Raw genomic sequence first — 22209 nt, 5'->3', positions numbered from 1 at the left:
CGGTCATGTTTGCTAACCACTAAAACTAACTGATGTTAAATTAGTTTTAAAACCACTATGGAAAGGTATCACATTATGTTCTTCAGTAGTTAGTGTTATTTTTTTATGAAAATAATCTACTTTAATTTTAGGTATATATAATTTTTCGCGTCAACAAGCTTCTGTTGTAGGTACTAGACAACGACACCTATATATTATAACATAGTTAGGTATTTATAAATACTAAACTACATAGAAAATATTCATAGCTCAAGAACAAAATAATTATTTGTGATAAATATTTGTACACAAAACGTATGAATACTGTGCCTTTAATAAACACAAATCTAAATATTTTATAAAATAATTTGATTTATTTTGTAGTTGTTAGGCCTTTTAAATATGAAAGTTCATCGTTCTCTCGCCTTTTCATGATATAAATTGTTTTGTAAAACAAATAAATTCTTACCAATACTAAACATAAATTGTTTGTAAATAAATCATGACATGCGTCATGCATTTAATAAACAAATAGCTTAACATCGTACCTACATGAATAAATCAATGTTACGTAAATACTCGTGAGAAAGACACATGTCTAAGAATGAGTAAGGGCCCGGCCACATGTCAGCGGTGCGGCGCCGCCGCCGCCGCGCGGCGCGGCACCGCAGAAATCTGCGGCGACGCCCGCCGCAACGCAAAATTCTGCGGTGCCGCGCTGCGGCGCCGCAAAGCGGTGCGCGGCGCCGCGCGCGGTGCCGCAAAGCGGTGCGTTTCGCCGCGCGCGGTGCCGCAAAGCGGTGAGTTTCGCCGCGCGCGGTGCCGCCAAGCGGCGTGCGGCGCCGCGTGCGATGCCACGCTGCATAGTAAAGAATAAAATTCGACTACCAGTTGTTTAATCAGACATGGATCCCTTCACACGTGTTCTGCTCTTGCTGTTGTTATAGCGATAGCGGTTCGCCAAAAAACGCTGCAAATGGTGTTAAAGGTATGAAAATCGGTACGATTGATCTTTAGGACATTTGAAACAATTTGACCCGAAGCACCAACAAATAAAAAAAAACGAGAGGAGTTATGACGTCATCTTTTTTTTGTATGAAATTTAAAAAAAAAATGTTTAGAAACCTATCGTGTGTAGTATTAAACGAAAGGGCTTTCTGAGCCTATTCCAAAAATATATCACATCATTACATTTGAGTCATTTTTTTTTCAATTATAATAAATAGTATTTTATGCAACCGTTGTTTAAGAGGGGTCAAAAAAGGCGAGTGGCGTGAGTAACAATTTGAGGCGAAGCCGAACATTGTTAATAAAGACGCCACGAGTATTTTTTGACTTAGTTAAACAACGTTGCATACAATACTTTTTCTACGAGCAAACACTTACTTTGAAATAAAATTGTAAATTTAACAAATATTTTTCATGTCATCTAGTGGACTTCTACCTACGGTATGTAGATCTCACTAACGTTCGTTTCTTAAACCCACACTCGTATTTTGATGCCTCTCATTATGTAGCAGTCACATAAACTACTATTTTTGTTAAATATAACTCAAATTATACCTAATATCCTCATATCTAATTCTAATAAAGCGATTTTGAAAATATTTACATTTAGTATATTTGTTTTAATTTTTTTCTACTCCCGTACCTTTATTTGTCATTTAAAAGGTCGTACACACACCGTTAAACTCCTATGTTATAGTTGTCAAGACAAGTCTTTAGTCTATTCCCCAAAAAAGTATTTGTGCATACACGCAGTATCCTTTTGATACTTTTACGATACTTCGTGTAATCACCACTTAAAAAATATTGTATGAAATACATTGTTGCCAACCTAATTTTAATTGTCATCTCTGACAGATGAGTACTAAGTGCATTGCTGCCAATTTACAAAATTATTTTTATTATAATAAAAAAAAAATGACTGAAATGTAATGATATGATATTTTTGGAATCGGCTCAGAAAGCCCTTTCGTTTAATACCACACACGATAGGTTTCAAAACAGTTTTTTTAAATTCCATACAAAAAAAGATAACTCATCTCGTTTTTTTTTTTATTTAATGGTGCTTCGGGTCAAATTGTTTCAAATGTCCTAAAGATCAATCGTACCGATTTTCATACCTTTAACATCATTTGCAGCATTTTACTGAATTTTTCGGTGTACTGCCAGCGCTATTAAGAAGGCGCAGAAATAAAAAAACAATTGAAAAGAAAATTTTGGGTGAACCCATATCTTCGTATAATGAATGAAGATGCAAATCATTTCAAAAGAAAATACCGGCGCGGCACCGCAGAAATCTGCGGCGCCGCACGCCGCTCGGCGGCACCGCGCGCGGCGAAACTCACCGCTTTGCGGCACCGCGCGCGGCGCCGCGCGCGGCGAAACTCACCGCTTTGCGGCGCCGCAGCGCGGCACCGCAAAATTTTGCGTTGCGGCGGGCGTCGCCGCAGAGCGGTTTGCGGCGCCGCAGATTTCTGCGGTGCCGCGCCGCGCGGCGGCGGCGGCGTCGCACCGCTGACATGTGGCCTGGCCCTAATATTACAAGGATTAAAAAATTAAATTGAACAAATGTTTATTTGGGTGGTTCGGAAGTAAAAAAAATATTAAAATCTTTGGCCTCTGCAGGTAAGATTTGAATCAAAGTTCACTCACACCTGCACTTTCTACTGTTTCTACAAGATTTGTATTGAAGCACTTCACTTGACAACTTAAATTCTTAATACATTCATTTATTCAGAAAATAAATTTGCTTTATAAGGGGCTGTAAAAAAGGTCTTAATAGTGGGAAGTAGCCGATAGAACAGCGACATGTAGTGTGCTATTAGGGAACTATAAAACAAAACAATCAGTTTGTTATAAAATTGGTTAATTGAGTAGGTAATTTATTATATTTCTATTTATAAATAAATTCTTAAAATTATTATTGAACTAGTAGCTGTTTGTTTAGTAACGAATTCAAATGTTTTAAAACAAATTAGAAATTGTATTTGGTTATTGTCTGAGGCAGCAATTTCTCTCATTAAATTTTTTTAATCTTATGTATCTGTTTTTCTCGTCTGTTTAATAATTTATTTGTTGTACTTAAATATAGGTACTACAAAATTTGCAACTCACCAGTTTGCTTAATGTTAATTAAGTAAAGTGGTTATATTCAAACACAGAAACTAACAAAATTTCATATTTCAAGCTTCGAAACTCAGCCCTGCTTTTTCCTGGAATTACTATTAAGAATTTAAACATCATAGTATATTTATCATTGCAAAAGTATTCTTATTGCTAAGTGAATAGGGTTGATTTAAGGTTGCCTGAATTCTGTTTCTCCATTACTGCTAAGTGCATAGACGTTTTCCGACCACTTAAACATGCGCTAAAGAATTATCCTTCAGCGAGTTGTAGAGGAACGAAAAACGCCTTTGTAGGGGTTATAACGAGTTTAAAATTTGAAGGAAAGACCATTTTTAGTAGCTCTGTAAATGTGATTTTATATTATTTATTTACAGTGGTTTTTTACCTTTAAACCTTTAAACGAGCAATTCTTGTATTATACTCGTATACAGGGTGCCCAGTAATTAGTGGATAACTTTATAACCACCGACAGAGCACCTTAGGCTGGTACAGAAAATGCACTTATAGGTCTAGTAGAAGTTTCATGGTTTCCGAGATAATCGAACTTTACTGTCTAGTGTAACAAGGAATCAAAATTAGAAAAGTGCGATTATTTCGAAAACCACGAAACTTTTACAGACCTATATGTGCATTTTCTGGACCAGCCTAAGGTGCTCTGTCGGTGGTTAGAAGGTTATCCACTAATTACTGGGCATCCTGTATATTGATATATTTAGGGGATCTCGGAAATAACTCTAACGGGAAAAACGAACATTTCGGCGTTTTTATATATTTTCCGAGAATTCCGAGCAAAGCTCGGTCTCCCAATATTGCAACAATTGAAAGTTATGAATTTTTCGTGACTATTTATGTTTTGTTTTCAGAAATTGTACCTACATAAATTAAATTTTTCAATAATACGTATTTGGGCACAATCTTTAAAGGTTTTTTAAGCCCAGATATCCCAATTGATCTAATTTTGAGAACGTTGCTGCACAGAGTTAACATTTCTTATCTTTAGGAGCCATTTTCTATGTAAATGTTATATCCTTCATAAGCATTTTACCAAACAATTTCCTATTCAAGCAGTCTCAGTTCAAAACCATTCTTGCAAGCTCATAGTAGAAATTTATATAAGCATACAATATTCAAATAAGCTGGGAGTTAATAAAATCCAAACGAAAATCTTTCGAGCACTCCGCTGAAAGTATTAATATTATATGACATCGTCTGTGTTTTAATCCTAAATCTATTACAGATGCTGGGAAACTAGATATTTAAAATGCATTTCTTATTGCTGCTGAGTATCTTCGGCGTCGCGAGTGGGGAGTTCATCAAATGCGATGGCGTCATCTTCCGGGGCGTCTACTTCGACAAGGTTCCATTCGTCAGGAACTTCCAAAAGCCTTATAACCTTTTCCTTCACAAGTTCTCTGGGATGATGTTTTTTAGTAATACCGTTCAGAATGGGACTAACATCACAGATTTTACCATTACTTCCTGCTCTGTCGACTCTGGAAGATGTACAGATGTCCATGGGATACCAGGAGGATTTGCTATAGGTTACGATCAAGGAAACGACGATGTTTATCTAGGCGGCCATGACGGTATTTACAAATATAATTTTGTAACAAAAACAGCAGAATTTTTCGGTGAAGAAGGGAAATCTATATGGTCATTATTCATCAGGAAGAACTTCTACTACATCTGTTATCCAGAGCAGAAGTTATACGTTTACGTGGACTCAGGATTTGTGAAAGTGGCGGAAGCATACCATTTCGAAGTTGACATTTTCTACATATCCAGACAAAACGATATCTATATAGCTAACAAAACTGCTTTATACAAAATCGAGCATCCATCATATACTTCAATATTTCTTGCAGATAATTTTGTTGTTAGACAAATAGTTGAAGATGGTTTCGGCGACATATATTTCTGTGGGAACGATGGTATATACATTGAAGATAAACCTGATCTTGCAGTTAAAAGGGTCGCTAAAATAGATGACGCTTACGGTCTTGTTTTTGATGAGAATGATCAAGTCATGTTTTCGGATAGAGATACGATATACAGATTGAAACAAAGTCAGCACAGTAATGAATGTTTTTACGCTCTCAGTACTTATGATCAAAATTATACTTAAGTGTTCTAGATCTAACGCTTAAAGGATGACTCACGCTAGAACGGGCCGGGCCCGGGCCGAGGCGTCCGACATGCCATTTTTTATGACGGCTGATCGGTGATCACGTGGTGCTTTTCATAGAAAGCGAAGCGCCGGAAGCTCCGGCCCCGGCCCGTTCTAGCATGAGTCATCCTTAAATCAGACATGGCTATTATAAAACGAATGAAAATAACTAGTGCTAGTATATTATGAACGCAGTATTTAAAACGAAAATGAATGCCCATTTTATGTAACTGGAATACATTGAAATACTGAAATAGCCTCAAGCGTGGTTAAATAAAGATACATTCCATTTTAAACATCTCACAGTTCTGAGGAGGTTGTGTCGCTGTTAATTGAAAACGCTTTATTTTAAAACGTGTATGTTGAAAATGTAGTTGCAACGCAAAATGAACATGAGGAATGTTTATTTATTATTTGTTTATTTATTTTTCTACTGCCAATTTTCATGCAACTTATAATGACTCCACGGCCGATTCGGCCACGGCGACTGCTTCAACTCCGTTGCTGTCTCTGGTGTGCTCGCAAGTGGCTGACGTAGCCGATCTTGTTACAAAAAGTTCGCGAACATTGCGGGCATGCAACTTATATAATAAGCAATAAGCAATTATATTAGGTAAATACATCAATTTTCAGATTACGATACTTGTTAAACACGATATTGTGTACAGCGAGCTGCAAAAGTGCATGGACATAATATTATGAATATATTTGGTATAATAAAAACAGTGCACTCTAAGTATTCCTTTTTATTTCGGAAAGTTAACCCATTTTGAAAGTATTTCTACACAGCCGGCCTAGCCAAGGTAACAATCGCTATAGATAACACAGCAAAACGCATTGTCCCTAATATGGAAGAGTGATAGAGAAACACAAAGCGATTCTATGGCGAAGCGCAAGCGATTGTCACCTTGGCTAGGCCGCCGTTTAGTTTGCTATTTGTTTTTTATTGTATTGTATTACCCTAAACTCACTTTCGAAATAAGTGGTACATTGTTTCTGAAAGTAACCCAAATACCACGCGTTTTTCGTTACATTGGAAAAGTTTCGTTACACTGGAGCGTTTTCCGGGCGGGGCGTGAGAGGAGCGTGAGCGTTTTATATGCAAAAGCCCCCCCTCGCTCACGTCCCTTTAAACACTTAAACTGAGTACCTATACGCGCTACGCGTCCGCGCGCGGCAGGATTTATAAATAGCGGCATGGCTTGGCAAAGTGTCATAGTGTGAATATCATAAAAGGCAAAGGCATAGTTGGCCTATTAGCTCTCTGAGCCTAATACCGGCGCGGCGCCGGTCGCGCCCTCAACAGGCACCTGTACACTAAAAATCGGACTCAAAGTGAAACTTTAGTAATGTTGGCGACTAGTCAAATGTCGATACAATACAATACAAATACTCTTTATTGCACACCCCAATAAAAGAAAACAATACAAAAAGAAAACAGAATACAAGCAGAGGTAAACAACGGCGGTCGATATTTCAGTTTAGTGCCTAAGGAAAAGGATAGCCTTGTTACTATCCTTTGCCTTAAGCACTAAACTAAAATACTGCCTGTCTGTCTGTATATATGCTTAGATCTTTAAAACTACGCAACGGATTTTGATGCGGTTTTTTTAATAGTGTGATTCAAGAGGAAGGTTTTTGTATAATTTGTTAACCCGTGCGAATCCGGGGCGGTTCGCTAGTTTTTAGGGTTCCGTAGCCAAATGGCAAAAAACGGAACCCTTATAGATTCGTCATGTCTGTCTGTCTGTCCGTCTGTCTGTCCGTCCGTATGTCACAGCCACTTTTCTCCGAAACTATAAGAACTATACTGTTGAAACTTGGTAAGTAGATGTATTCTGTGAACCGCATTAAGATTTTCACACAAAAATAGAAAAAAAAAACAATAAATTTTTGGGGTTCCCCATACTTCGAACTGAAACTCAAAATTTTTTTTTCTTCAAACCCATACGTGTGGGGTATCTATGGATAGGTCTTCAAAAATGATATTGAGGTTTCTAATATCATTTTTTTCTAAACTGAATAGTTTGCGCGAGAGACACTTCCAAAGTGGTAAAATGTGTCCCCCCCCCCCCTGTAACTTCTAAAATAAGAGAATGATAAAACTAAAAAAAATATATGATGTACATTACCATGTAAACTTCCACCGAAAATTGGTTTGAACGAGATCTAGTAAGTAGTTTTTTTTTATACGTCATAAATCGCCTAAATACGGAACCCTTCATGGGCGAGTCCGACTCGCACTTGGCCGCTTTTTTTTTATAAACAATAATCAAAATTCCAACATCGTGAAAATGACATCGATATTCAATAAGTAAATGTAAGTACTTATTTTAAGCCTTGAGGATCTAAGTATATAAACGGTAAATACACATCAGAACCTACGCACACTCCAAAATACTTGCTGTCAATCCAATCCCGTGACAAGTATAAACAAGACGAAGATATATTACCTACAAGTTTATCGACAAAACGCACCTCCCTAGAGAATGTACTCGTATATATTGCCAATCTATCGATATGCCACGCGAGGAAATGTCGAAAAAATAGTCAAGGGTGATCGTAAATTGCACGTAAAAGGTTTTTCTGTCGGGGAACTATAGCAGCAAAGGTTACTTTAGGCAATAATATATTAAGACATACCTAGGTACAGTATAATTATAGTAAATAATATTAGGATATAGGTACATATTACATAACAATAGTCATTTGTTTTACAAGGGGGCAAATTTCTTTGCTATAGAGTGAAACACAATTTTTTTCACCACACCAACGCGTGGAATATACCAACTATAAATCAAATCCTAATGAACGCTATTTAAATATATTTATCAATTAAAACCTTTACTTAAAAGACAATTTCACCAGCTAACATGAGGTACCAACTCAAAATTTTCATCAAGTTACATTGCCACTCTTGTGGATAAAATGCCACTTTCTCGTCAGTTTTTGAATAATAAAGGGAGCTCTTACGAGTTAGTGTGGTATAAAAAATAACCAATACGAAACATCCTAACAACCTAACCTAATAAGTCCAAGTCCAGTCAAGTTTATGGTTGTCCTAACAAGGGCAATCAAAAATTATGGCAAAAATACAATACAATACAATACAAAACTCTTTATTGCACACCTCACATACACGTAGTTTACAATAAATGTACAATAACATAAACAAAGACAATAGCACAAAAACATTAGGCAAAAATATTAGGGATTGCAAAAGTAGGAGAAAAAATTTGATATGGGAGAAAAATACCGTAAGGTTTTCTTGTCCGGGTTTTACAGCGCGGGACCCTAAAAACCTTTGAAAAACTCACCAGTGGCGCTGAAAAGAGCGTCAATTATTCACGAATTTACCGTCACCCAGCATCACGAACATGACGGGCATGGTAAAACTAGGTAAGTACGGTTTGCTATATTTTACTGCATATTTATAGGTACTTGCCTTATAACCATGTGGTGTCAATATTACAATTATATTTTAGGACTTTCCACGAGACTGGTTTCTTAAACAAACAATATTCAGAATAACCAAAAGCAAAAGATGACTGGCGCTGAAAGGCGACCTCTTTAAGACTTTCTATTAAGTATCGAAAATCGCTCACATAAGAAGCCTAATTTCTAAGATTTTCGTAAAAGGCCTGTAATATAAAAAATATAAAGCATACTATTTGTAGCATTTTATTTTTCGTTAAGTGAAACAAATTACATTATATTGTTAGTAAACTACTTCCTTAATGGTACCTATCACGTTTTGTACAAAATTTAGTCTTGCTCAAGCATGAAGGTAAATTTAAAAGGATTTGTGTAAGTACAGCAAGGTTATTTATCATGCTTACCTTGCGAAGCAGCGTCATTAAAATCCGTGAATAAATACGGCGAAAAAACACAACACAGGTTTAACACAGGTTTTTAAAAATCTCTCGAGGCTAGAATTGTTAAAGATATTTGAATTATGAGATTTAACTATTGAACAGCCATTATTGTATACTTTCAAAACAGATTTTAATTAAATATTGAGATTAATAATTATACGCGACCGGCTTTTAATACTTAAATTTTTATAAAAAAATATCTAACCAATTAAGCTGTTTTTTATTATTAGGCTTTCAGTATCTAGGTATACTATGTTAAGATAATTTATTTATAGACATTAATCACTGGTGAATGTTTTGTATGTAAAACTTCTACTCGCTCTAATTTCTTTGTACTAGAAATTCTCGCCCTGAATTTTCTTATTATTTAAATAAAATTAGTTTCAAAAAAATCACTGCAAGCTACGTTCCTTCAGTAGTTTTCTAGTGCTTTATTTCGTGCACGCCGTAAAATAATATTTTACCTAAATACTGTCAACATCCTTACCCAGAACAGAACGGTAAATTTGTAACATACAGGTTTTGTTTTTCGCCAACTCACGGAATTCAGGACGAGGTTTTGGCCAAAATACGAGCTAAATTTGCACACAGCAGATTGAATTAAACAATTTGGCTGACCGCACTTTTTGCATCACTATCAAAATAAAATTGCACTCGTGCATATTCTGGTCCTTATTAAAGCAGTGAACTCGTTTGTTGCTGGCGTGTTTTCATAAACTAACTTGTTTCAGTACAGACTTGTAAATTATAAAGACTAGCAATGACCATGGGCCCGTTTCTCAAGTCCTTTTTCTAACAAAAGCTGTCTAAAAGTGACATCCGCTTGTATTCCAAGTTACAAGCTTTTGAGAAACGGGTTCCATATCTCCGTATTAGAGATTTTTAAAGTCTGAAAAGTTTCTATTTGGCCCACGCCATGTTGCAGATTCTCGGTGGTACTAATTTATTATACTTAGGTACTATAATTTCTGACACCAGTACGGCTACCATCAGTTTGGCACTGACATAAACGCTATCGAGAACATAATTTACTTTCTAAATACATCTCGTTCGCACTAATATGCGAGTACGAGCGAGATGTATAGAAAGTAGATGTTAGGTCAGTGCCAAACTGATGGTAGCCGTACAGACCTTGAAAGTCATCTAATGTCACCGATGTAAACAGAAAGATACCTATGTATATGTAAACTACATACTTACCTATAGTTATTAAGTTTAGACATTACGGTCATATCAAGTTCCATTCCATTGTTTCTATTTCCTCAATTTTACTTAATTACCTGAAACAAAAAAATATACCATTAGATTACACGTCAGTTACATTACAGCTAACAATACACGTTCACGTAATTAGAGTATGGAAAGTAGGATGCAACATTATGAAATGTTGAACGTAGAATACAGTCATTATTTCAAATAGGTTGGATTTAATTTTTAAAACACAGACAAAGTTAAAGAACACAAAAGTAGATGGCGCGGTACGAACGCATAGGGTACACTTAACAGTAAGTACTTGCTTTAGGCCACTCTCTTCTACTTGATTCGTATAATTCATGATTATAAAACTTTAAAAATACAATTCTTGTAGGTTAAAATTAAAATGCCCAGATATTTTCTCCTATCGACGCAGATTTAGGCTATTAAGCAATTTATAAATAAGCCTAAAAACAAACAATGTCCAGATCTCCACAAAACCTAATTCAAAATGAAATTGCTTCTGTTACCCAATATTTCCAATTCAATTAGGTACGTCACAAACATAAGACTTAAAGCCAAAGTGTAAAAACAAAGAAACGAGAAACCAATTATGGATCCTTGAAGCGATCTTCGATAGGGGATGAATTAGAATTAGTAAGTGCCTCTGAAAGATTAAAAAGAAAATGGCAAATAAATATAAACAAATTAGTAAGAAATGAGGGCAGAGTTTGGAATATAGAACGTAAGTAATTAGATTGAATTATGCAAAAAGCATCAATTTGGATGGAAACAGTATTCTAAATTAGATAAGAGCTTTTCAGACTTAAATTAAGCAAAAATCACTGATTTTAAGATGAGAGTTAGGGTATATACATTTAAATGTATCAAACAGGTTTTTATTATTCAAATAGTGTAGTAGCTATGTGGAAATTAGAAATTATGAGAAATATAAATTCTGTCTTAGTAATAACAAGTAATATTTTGGGGGGTATACTGCCCTACTAAGGCAAGTAGCACTAAAACTAAAAGAAAGTTCATTATTAAATTGTACACCGGGACTTAATTGCGTATCTAAGTTTTAAGATTTACCTCCGACGTTTGAAAGTTTAAATCAGTAAGAAAGTTCATTGCTAACTTATACTTTAGTTTTAGTTTTAGTTTGTATAGCTGATAATTCAATTTTTAAATTTATTTGTTACCTATTGAGATAGCGCAATTTGGCTTAGGAGGGCAGAATACTGCTTACGTATATAGAATACAGTCTGACTGTAAAATGTATTGTAGAATATATTATAACTTAGGGTATCAGTGAACGTAAGTAGATAAGCAATATAATGAGTAATAAGAGTACGATGGTTACACACGATGGTTACAAACCGCCAACATTCATTACATTCATCTCAAAATTGTGTTCTGTACGTTGGCTGCTTACCAACATTGTTAATTCAACAATATTTATTTATTTTATTTTGACACATATTTGATAGGAAATATAAAGTTGGCAGGTATACGACATTTTATACTCTCAGTTATTGGACTGTAAATAGTTTGTATTTATATTTAAGTTTGTACAATACATATTGGTGTATCTACTTGTCAAACATTAGTAGTATCCGAATTCAGACCGTATCTTATTATACATAACTATAAATATCTGGGAGACCGAGATTTGCTCGGAAAACATATAAAAACTCGAAAATGCGCGTTTTCCCAGAGATAAAACCTAGCTAGATCGATTTTTCGCCCCCAAAAACCCCCATATACCAAATTTCATCGAAATCGTTAGAGCCGTTCCCGAGATCCCCGAAATATATATAGATATAAATAAATAAATATATAAATATACAAGAACTGCTCGTTTAAAGGTATAAGATAAATTATTGACTGTAAATTGGCTTTAACTCATAACTATGCAAAATCCAAGGATACTTTGCGATATCAATAGCATTAATCTTTTAAGACAGTAAATATTTGTTTTTAGATTCTTTTAATTAACCTGCTTTGCTGCCCCACTTCAGTTACGGGACAGAAATAATTAGGTATTACACAAGCTCGAACATATGAGCTAAGGATTACAGTAGGTAAGGTTCGGTCAAACTACGGATCATTTACAATTTTAGATTCAAATTTATCTTTTCTTTAGACAAAATTAAGAACAAATGCTCATGATTTTGACTCATACAAATTATCCTCATGTTTTTGTAATAAAATATATAACTTTTCGGTAATCGGTTTTCATGCGCGTATAACATGTATTTATGAGCAATTTTCTTTACTTCATTAAATATTTCGATTTTTTCTTTAAATTATACCTACATATACATATGTTGGTCGCCGTGCAAGTCAGGATCACAACGACTCAAATAAAAAGCTTCAATTTAAAGTAAACCGATATAATCTTTCAAAGATACTGGTTACAAGGGTTCTTGCCAAAACTGTTAAATGTAGAAGTGGTGGTTATTGTATGGAGGCTGATGAAAGAGTGATTTGCAATATTTGATCAGTACAAAAGGTGGTTTAAATTTAGGTGCCTCTAATTGGCTGCGATACAGAGTATGTGGAGCGCTCCATTGGTGCTTTAGAAAAAGCTTCCGAATACTAGCCGAGCCCGATGGCTGCGTTTAGCTACTGCATTAGGAATACAAATATAAAAGTTGCATTCGCAACAATACAGGGTGATTCAGGAGACGTGAGCAGGACTAACACTGCGCATTTCGTAAATTATAAGCAACTGTTTCCTATCAGTATTAGTGAGGTTAACGTTAATTTTCTAGTCGTGTTGAAAAAAAAAGTTATTAATTTATTTACGACATGCATGGTCACCCTAAAATTAGAATACTAAACTACCGATATTTTGTGTCAAATTGAATGTCATCACTGTCATTACGGTCTGGTTACTTTTGAAAACTCGTATCTCACTCAAGTTTGACAGTTTATTTTATTCGTAATCAAAATGCTGTCATTACGGTTAAAGAGGTTTTATGTTTATTAATTAGGTCTTTGGAGGGTGACCATGATTGTAGAGAATTAAATTTGCCCTCACCAAAAAGTTAAAAAATAGGAAAAAGTGTGGTTGTTTCACCTAAATACGACGGTGATTGATCAATTATCAGTTACTGAGTGTGCAGGATTAGTCCTGCTCACGTCTCATGAATCATCCTGTATATGTACTTACTAGTTAGCCTACTGTATGCCCATGTTATTTGCGGACCGGTGTGACAAAATTACAGAATAGCATTTGTTTTAATTAGCGACGCCTATGAATTGCCGACCGCCGGCCAAGATTTGCCTTCGAGGTGTTTTGGTTCAGGAGTAAGGATATTTTTAACAAGTGTTTATTTAACGTATGTTTTAATTAATTTTGAGTAAACAAGCTTTTTATGAATTTATTGAATTCATTCTGAAATTTGCAATAGAGGTACTATCTGGTACCAGAAAGTATAATTATACTCCTAGTGTAAATTTGATTCGTAAGAGTGATGTGATGTAGGCGTTTGCGTTAAGTATCAATTTGTATGGCATTTTGAGTTTCCAAAACGTCTCGCTTGGCGCGCTGTTCAAAATCCCATACAAAATGTGACTTAACACAAACACGTACTTCACGTCACGCTATCGAATGAAATTTACACTAGGGGTTCTGATATAATGTCATTTAAAAACCTCGACTGAACGGGAATGACTTTTTTCTCAAAACATTGCCACTTTGTTTTAGTTTTTAAAACATGTTTATTATTAACTGCTGATTTAACATGAGAAACGCTCATAATGATAACAATATCATTTTCCGAGATGTTTTCATAACATAACTGTAACATAATATCGTCTTGTTATCTCCGATATATCACATTTTTAGTGTGTCGAGTGCATTGCTTCCGTATAGTAGGTTTTAAAATGATGGATCTGTGCAAAAAAGTGGGGACGTTCGTAAATATTCAGGTACGTACATGTACATAGTGATGATATTATAAGAAAATTACAGGAACATCTCACATTTATAAATAGAAGAACGTAAAAGGAGGTTCAACATTTATCAGTTTATTTCAGATATTTTAGCTAGGTAATAAAAAAAAATAGAATATACAATTATTCAAAGCATTACGGAAACTAACCATATTAAATTTTTAAGACAGGTAATTAATTGTTTTAGGTAAATTATGGTGTGCATTTATTTCCTAACCAGGGTAGGTTAGGGAATAAATGGACACCATCAAATTGACAACGCGAAAATTATGTGTTTCAAGACCGGTTTCAAGGTTTTTTTTAGTTTTTAAGTATTTTTATAGTGTCTAAGAAAGGGAACCAATATTTTTCATAATTTTATTGATTGATAAAAATGTTTATAAAGCAAGAAGGAAAGCAAGTATAATTTTAGTGTCAACTAAAAATAATTTTCTTTCAGATGTCAATATTAATATGCCTGATATTAAATCCATCACCTGTGCAAAATATAGAATATTATAAGACATACTACACAAAAGAGGTACTTTTATTATGGAACCGAAGTGAAGTGAAGCCATGTTGCCTGAACGTCCACATAAGTTCCAATACTTTGTTCTTCTGCATTAAGAGACCTCAAAATTTTGATTCCCAAGTAGCCTTTTTAAATATGGACACAAAAGAAACAGAAACTATTATGGGAATCAAAAAAGGATGTGCCAACGCTATAGATCAATACAATGATGTAGTTTATTTAGGAGGACTTAAAGGAATCTACAAGTACGACATGGAAACGAAGAAACCAGAATTTTACGCTGAACAGGGCATTCATATAAAATCCCTTTTTTACAAGGAACGCTTATATTACATTCGGCATCCAGATAAGAAAGTATTCATAGAATATGAAGGCCAGTTTGCACATATTTCTGAATTTATGGATCTAAAGTTAGATAATTTCTTTGTCAGTAAGGAAGGAACAGTATATTTTACTGTTAAGAACAACATTTACATTTATGACAAAAATGAGACGCAGTGGGACCTTAAAGGGCTTAGAAAAACTCATACAGTAAATGCAATAGGTGAAGATAATAATGGTGTAGTATATCTCGGCACGGATCGTGGAGTGTACACAGTTGTAAAAAATGGACTGCAAAAGTTTATGAACGAGAAGAATATTGTAGGAATAACGACCGATAAAGACGGTAATTTGGTACTTGCAGATAATGTCAGTATTTTTAGATTATTGCCAAATGATTATTAAATAATAATTACAGTTAAAAGTACGCAAAACGTAGTTTTTCTTTGAAAAATAGCTAATAGGCATAAACATGTTTATTGTGCCATGCATGCAATGAATTGATGATTGATCAATGTTACTTGCTGAAATGGCAAGGCTCGACCCGCACTTTTGAAACACTTAAAAACTTTTGATACCTACACACATTACATTTCTTAAAGTTTCATTCTATGGAACTTGAAAAGTTCTACGTAAACAAACCGCCATATTAAAATTGTCTCAGAATGTATTTACTATAGTGAATTTTGTTTACATAGTTAGCAAGTTCCATAGAATGACACTTTAGTTTGTATGATTATTTATGTCTCACCATAGATAGATTGCAATTTCGTTACTTTACCTTTGTCGCTTGATAATCTTTTTTCATTCATTTTATCACGCTTAACGTCAGAGTAGCCAGTTAATAAAAACTGAATAGAAAAGGGTTTATTATCTCTTAGCCTTTTAAACCCAACCACGAAGAATTTCATTAAAGGCTGAATCTTAATTATATCGGTTCACTCGGTATTAAGGTCATGGGGAGTTTACAGTATTTTTTGCTGAGAATGACCCAACACAGACAACTTCCACTAGAAAAGGCATGTAAGACCTTCGTGACTACCACAAGTGGGCAGATTTATATTTTTCGTCAGACTTTGATGTGGTGTTTTGTTACTTTGACACGTAATTTGACCTGTGAGTGCCTGAAATTTTAACTTCAGTGCGTATCAAACATTTACGTAGGTAAGGATTTTTGTGTAATTAATGAAAAAGAAGGAATTAAGTAATTGAAAAGGCGTTAAGGAAGGTCTCCCTTTCTGCTTGAGCAAAAATGATTTCGTATGTCCGGATGTTTTCCTCTGCAGTTCGCATTTTTTAACCGATTCTAGTAAAATTTTGTGAGCAGGTGCGGTAGTCAAAGAGTTCTTTCTGTCGTTTATTTTTTTTGGAAAATTTTCAAAATAGGGGAAACCATCATAAAGATCTTAGGCGCTATCCCAGTAGGCTATGGCGCTTAAGACTATTATGGTTTCGCTATGAAATAACGACTCAACCAATTAAGTTTATTATTCTTTCCTTTATTTCATTTGGGTCTTAGGTTAGGGTTTTACAATGTGAGTATAAAAGTATAATACCAAAACACTTACAAAACATTACAAAAATATACAAAACCATAGGTATAAAAATACACACATTATAAAAAACCCAAACTAGAGTGCCGCCGGCAGCGGGGCAGGGCCCAAGCTGCCGGTGGTCAGGGCCGCAGAGTGAGGAACCGACGTACTATACGCGCCGTGTCCAAAATTACCGCCTTCTGCCCTGTTACTGACCCTTGATCCAACCACCCAGCGAGAGTCTCTCTCTTATTATTCTTATATTTATATTAGGTATTTAACCTTATCGCGAGGTCTACAGCTAACAGATCCCCTAATAGCCCTAGTAATATATTAAGTATGTCTATCCCATGTTTATTTTGCGCTATCCATGTATGATGTATCTAGCTGCAAACACTCGCGCTGATTGGTACAGAGTCCGCGATAAGCAATTTCAACCGACATACACTGTTAATGGATTCCCGAGACCGATTCAGATTTAATAACTTGTTATGGTTTTGTCCTATTTTAATACGATCTTGATGATCGGTCATATAGGTTGGTGCATATCAAAATGAAGTGAAGTTCGTGCGAGACACAGGTGGAAAACGAGTAGACGAATCGCCTCAGATGGTAAGATATTATTGTCGCGTATGGCCACCTGCAACACCTGAGTTCCAAGTGCGTTGCCGGCGTTTTTATGATTGGAGGAGATGCTTGCAGTAATAAAGCTATAATAATAAAAAATGATAGAATAGAAAAAATCATATTCTATCAAATATAACACCACAACTATCGTAAAATTAATCCCCAACTGTCACTCCAAAAAATCTCCCCTATTTCTGCCAAAAACGTTAATATAAGGTAAGGTAAGATATCCAAAACTACTCTCGATTGGGGCACGTCACGTCACCAGCACGCACCGAATAATCCGGTTGATTTCAATACGCAGACTACCTTCTACAGACACTGCGTACGAAATCAGATAATAATGAAAATAACTTTACGAGTACAGTCAGCAGCAATAGTTGCTAAGCAAGTGAGGTGTTCAAAATTACCTTGACGCACTCTTATTCTCTTAACAATAAAGTCGCGTCGATCATTTTGAACACCTCGTCCGCTTAGTTAGTATTGCTGCTGACTGTACCTAAGGTCAATACGGATAATTGTGTCTTCGGAATAAGCGTGGCCTTCACATTGGGGCCTGTTTACATTGATTAGGTATAGGTAGTAAATGTTTAGGTATTATGATTTGATATATTTGCTACAGTCATTAGAAATAGTTGCTAAGCGGGCGAGATGTTCAAAATGATCTTGACGCGACTTTATTGTTAAGAGAATAAGAGCGCGTCAAATAAACAAAAACGTCATTCCATCAGGTCCTAATAACCTAACTTATGAAACCATTTTAAACTTTTAATTAAATATCCAAGATACAGTTATATATTTATGTATTTTACGGAACGGACCGTTTCAATACTGTATATGTGTATAGTTTGAATTGTGTTTGATGGGGTAGTGTGAAAATTCAAGGAGAAACAGTCACAAAACAAAGTTACATTGTTTGTTTACATTGTCCGCAAGTTCTATTGACGGCAACTTTAGCCGTAATGACCTCACAACTCACATTCACATTCTTACCTAAAGGTTGTCTGGAAGAGCTCGTTTTTCAGTTAAGATTTTAGATAAGACCGCGTGCCTGTGGCTTAGCCTCTTCTTTTAGTAATAAGGCGTGCAATAAAGAGTATTTGTATTTTATTGTATTCTTGAATTTTGCTTCATTTGCTCTATCTTGAATTAAGCGATCTGTGTTTCATACCAAATCCTGTCGTTGGCACATCATATATAATATGGCAGCAATCGCATTTTGACGGGTTATTATTTGCAACGTTTACTTATTTAGGACTGCGAGTGACATTTGGAAAAATTGTGCCATTTTGTGAAGAAATGGCCAAATCTTGCGAAATTAAATAGAATATTGATGTAAACTAAGTATATTTGAAGGATAGTTTTGTGGTAGCCCAATACATAATATTATTATGATTTACTGTGGAATGAACTGTCGCCCGTGGTATGTCCGGACCGATACGACCTTGAAACCTTCAAGAAAAGAGCGTACTCCCATCTTAAGCCTTTGACCCCTGTTGTTTAACCTCTTCTTTTCCGTATTCTTTGTACTGTTTCCTGTAATTTTATGCAATAAAGAGTATTTGTATTGTACATATTGTATTGTACCGCATTGTCCCACTGGATACCGACATTGACTAAAAGCTTTCCTATACTATGTTCTTAATTATATATGAGGCAAACGACCAGACGAATCGCCCGATGGTAAGCAATCTGCGTCGCCCATGGACACCTGATAAATATTGGTGCTTTTACGGTACTAAAATAATTTAAGTCACATTTAAATGTCATTTCAATTCATACCAATTTAACAGCACATCGCCTTGCAGTGTACTTGTAAGTATCTTTTCTATTAAACGCTCTCTAAACTTCAATAATTTCTCAGCTAACACCAACCATTAACGATAATATGCAAAAACCTGTTTGCAGTTGCGATCAAAACTACTAACAAGAATTTAGCGTACAAAGGATCTTCCATTTAATATTCAAAACTATATCCAGAGCAAACGACGTATAATCGTATTAAAAACACGCGATTTAAGTCCTTCTGCGCTTAGTTTTAAAGAGCACATTAGCATAGCGATTTAAATAAACTCGGCAGTAAATCGTGCGCCTGCGACCCAGTAATGGGGTTTCATATTTAGCAAACACCGATTTTGCATAGTACCGTTTTTATGAGCTTGCGCTACGGGGTGTAGGGGGGTGATAAGCGGAGCGGGATTAGACGTCTGTGGGCCCGATTCGGATTTTGAAATAGATATATATAAGATATCTTTTAGACATCACCAAGATACGATAACGATATTTTTAGGATCTAACCTGTCAAATTTGACATTTCCGCGATTCTGGAGATACTCTTGAACGATTTCCACATTCGAACGTTCCAATTCACATCTAATAGATATCTAACTCTATCTAACGTAAAAGTGACATTGGTTGCCCGAATTGAGCTGCAAAAGAGAACTAGTAGAAATCTAAACTATAACGTATCTAGAATGGATCTAGTACGTGTCGTCTCTTGTGAATATCTTGAAGTTCGAATACGGCAGTGTGTGGCTGTAATGGTGGCGTTATCGCTTATCGCCGAGGATATAATATTCCTCAAGTTTTTGTTGAGCTAATTTAGCAATTTTTTTATATGGAGCCCGTTTCTCAAAAGCTTAATTGTAACTTGTAATACAAGTGGAAGTCCCTTTCTGACGATAGCTGTCAAAAAGTGACATCCGCTTGTATTACAAGTTACAAGCTTTTGAGAAACGGGCTCCTGGTTTTGATACGACCTTGATGATCGTCTTGGTGTTTGGCGCGCATCTCACGCGTGATATTCACGTTATTTCGCATGCACAAAATAATATCAAAACAGTAACGAATTGTTAAACCTGAATCGGGATCTTGGGTTACTAATTACAATTAAGTATCCTGATTACTCATAATCAGGATAATTGGAACTTCAATATGAGTAGGTAGTTACCAACCAATTAATTACTTTTATGACAATAATGTTTCACTAAGAGCCTAGAGTGGTGCCTAAATCTTAAATTACATTATGTATAATACGTTTCTACTATTCTACTAGGTATTCTTGTGGTAAATAATTGTGTAGTCTAAAATATATATTATACAGAAGCACTTCATACGTTAGCAATACTTACGCTACTCCTAATACCTATGCTTATCAGCGGGTGCAGCATGGTTCCATTTTTATGCCCGTCATTTTCGCACTTACATACTTGTTAGAACGTGACAGGTATGATGACAAGCGATAAAAACGCGGCCATGCTACCACCGCTATGGCGTCTTACAAAAGAGTTTAAGATAATATGTATTCAAAATTAACCCACATTCGAAGTTATCCCAATGCATTTTAAACTTTACATGCCTCTTTCATGTTCTCTATGTGTTTATCGAATATAATGTGAAAGTGACGGATACAAGCGACATTAACACTGGCAGATGTTTTTGTTTATGAATGTCACTGATTGATAAATGTTATACTGAACGGTCACACGGAATTCTTAAAACCTCTCAACGTTTCAGGCAGTGGCGAGTAATATTGCAAGATAATTAAAATTTCGTTCATTAACTCGCTACCATTCCCGCTTCCGCTTCCGCTATCGCTTGTCAACGCCGCCTCCTCAATGCAAACACTGTGCAAGCTCAAAGTGTTGAAGTGATAGCAGGTACCACGGCTGCAGATTAATTCCACGAGGCGATGTAAAACGATCTATAACTAGGTGGTTTATATGCACATTCAAAGTTTTTATTTAATTTATTTAAACTTTATCACTACATAGTATAAAACAAAGTCGCTTCCCGCTGTCTGTCTGTCTGTATGTATGCTTAGATCTTTAAAACTACGCAACCGCAACGGATTTTGATGCGGTTTTTTAAATAGATAAAGTGATTCAAGAGGAAGGTTTATGTATAATTTGTTAACCCGTGCGAAGCCGGAGCGGATCGTTAGTTACACAATAAAAAAATAAGTACATATGGCGTACTTAATGCCTTAAGGCATTCTCTACTTCCTCTGCCTCTATTCTCTGCCTGATGTTTGTCATACGAAAATATCTGTATGACTGTATATATTTTTGACATAGTTCATTATAAGTGCTTGTTGCTAGGCCTACATGAATAAAGTATATTTTGACTATTGACTATTGACTATATTTAGAGGCGTATTCTGATTGTAACATAATGCTGGTCAAACCGGACGTTTTGAAATCCCAAGCTGCTCGTAAATTAGAATTAATATTGTATTCGGTCACATTAACATTGCAACGGCTTTAGAGCGATGTTCTTTCATAGTACAAGTATAGCCATAATATAAATTAATCTACATTAATTTGGGATAATTTATTTTGTAGTTTTATATTCTAAAGGGGCCCACTGATTAACAGTCCGCCGGACGACATCAGCCTGTCAGTTAGAACAAAAATTTGACAGTTCCTAACAACAGACAGCCCGATATCGTCCGGCGGACTGGTAATCAGTGGGCCCCCTAAGAATTAAAATTAACTATTTAACTTAAACAAAACTTAAATATTCTCCTTTAGGTTTGATACTCAAACGCAAATGTTTGTTAATTTTATCAACAGTAAATATGTCGCACAACATTTTTTGTGAAATTTTATACATTATGACTTAAAACTTTATGGGAAACAAAGGGACCCCGTTTGACTAAAGCTATTCTAAGAAACGTATGTTTTTACATATTTCATCAACTTTTGTTAAGCTCTGAAAACCAGGTCACGCATCCAATAATTCAATTGATGTCAATCCCAATACACGGAACCCCATAATATCAACAAAACGGTCCGGGCTCGGTGAAACTCGATCGTTTATTTCCGGCTGTCGCCGGTGATTCGATAATTTAAATACGATTGGCTGCCGGCAAGCGATTCTCATTTATTACCGCTATATTATTCA

The 22209-nt window shown here is 35.5% G+C and overlaps 2 protein-coding genes across 3 annotated transcripts in view; one reads left to right on the top strand and one right to left on the bottom strand.

The window, feature by feature from the left end:
• LOC134657451 (alpha-2 adrenergic receptor) overlaps positions 1–22209 on the bottom strand; it is a 547428-nt gene that overhangs the window by 53374 nt on the left and 471845 nt on the right. The window lies entirely within an intron of this gene.
• On the top strand, positions 4121–5236 carry LOC134657676 (ommochrome-binding protein-like). The gene has a single exon (XM_063513239.1). The coding sequence runs from the start codon at positions 4373–4375 to the stop codon at positions 5234–5236; it is 864 nt and encodes a 287-aa protein (XP_063369309.1). The 5' UTR covers positions 4121–4372.

Source organism: Cydia amplana, chromosome 20 (genome assembly GCF_948474715.1).
Source record: "Cydia amplana chromosome 20, ilCydAmpl1.1, whole genome shotgun sequence".
Lineage (NCBI taxonomy): Eukaryota > Metazoa > Arthropoda > Insecta > Lepidoptera > Tortricidae > Cydia > Cydia amplana.
The sequence above is the reverse complement of the archived record's forward strand: the minus strand, read 5'-3'. Positions and strand labels throughout refer to the sequence as shown.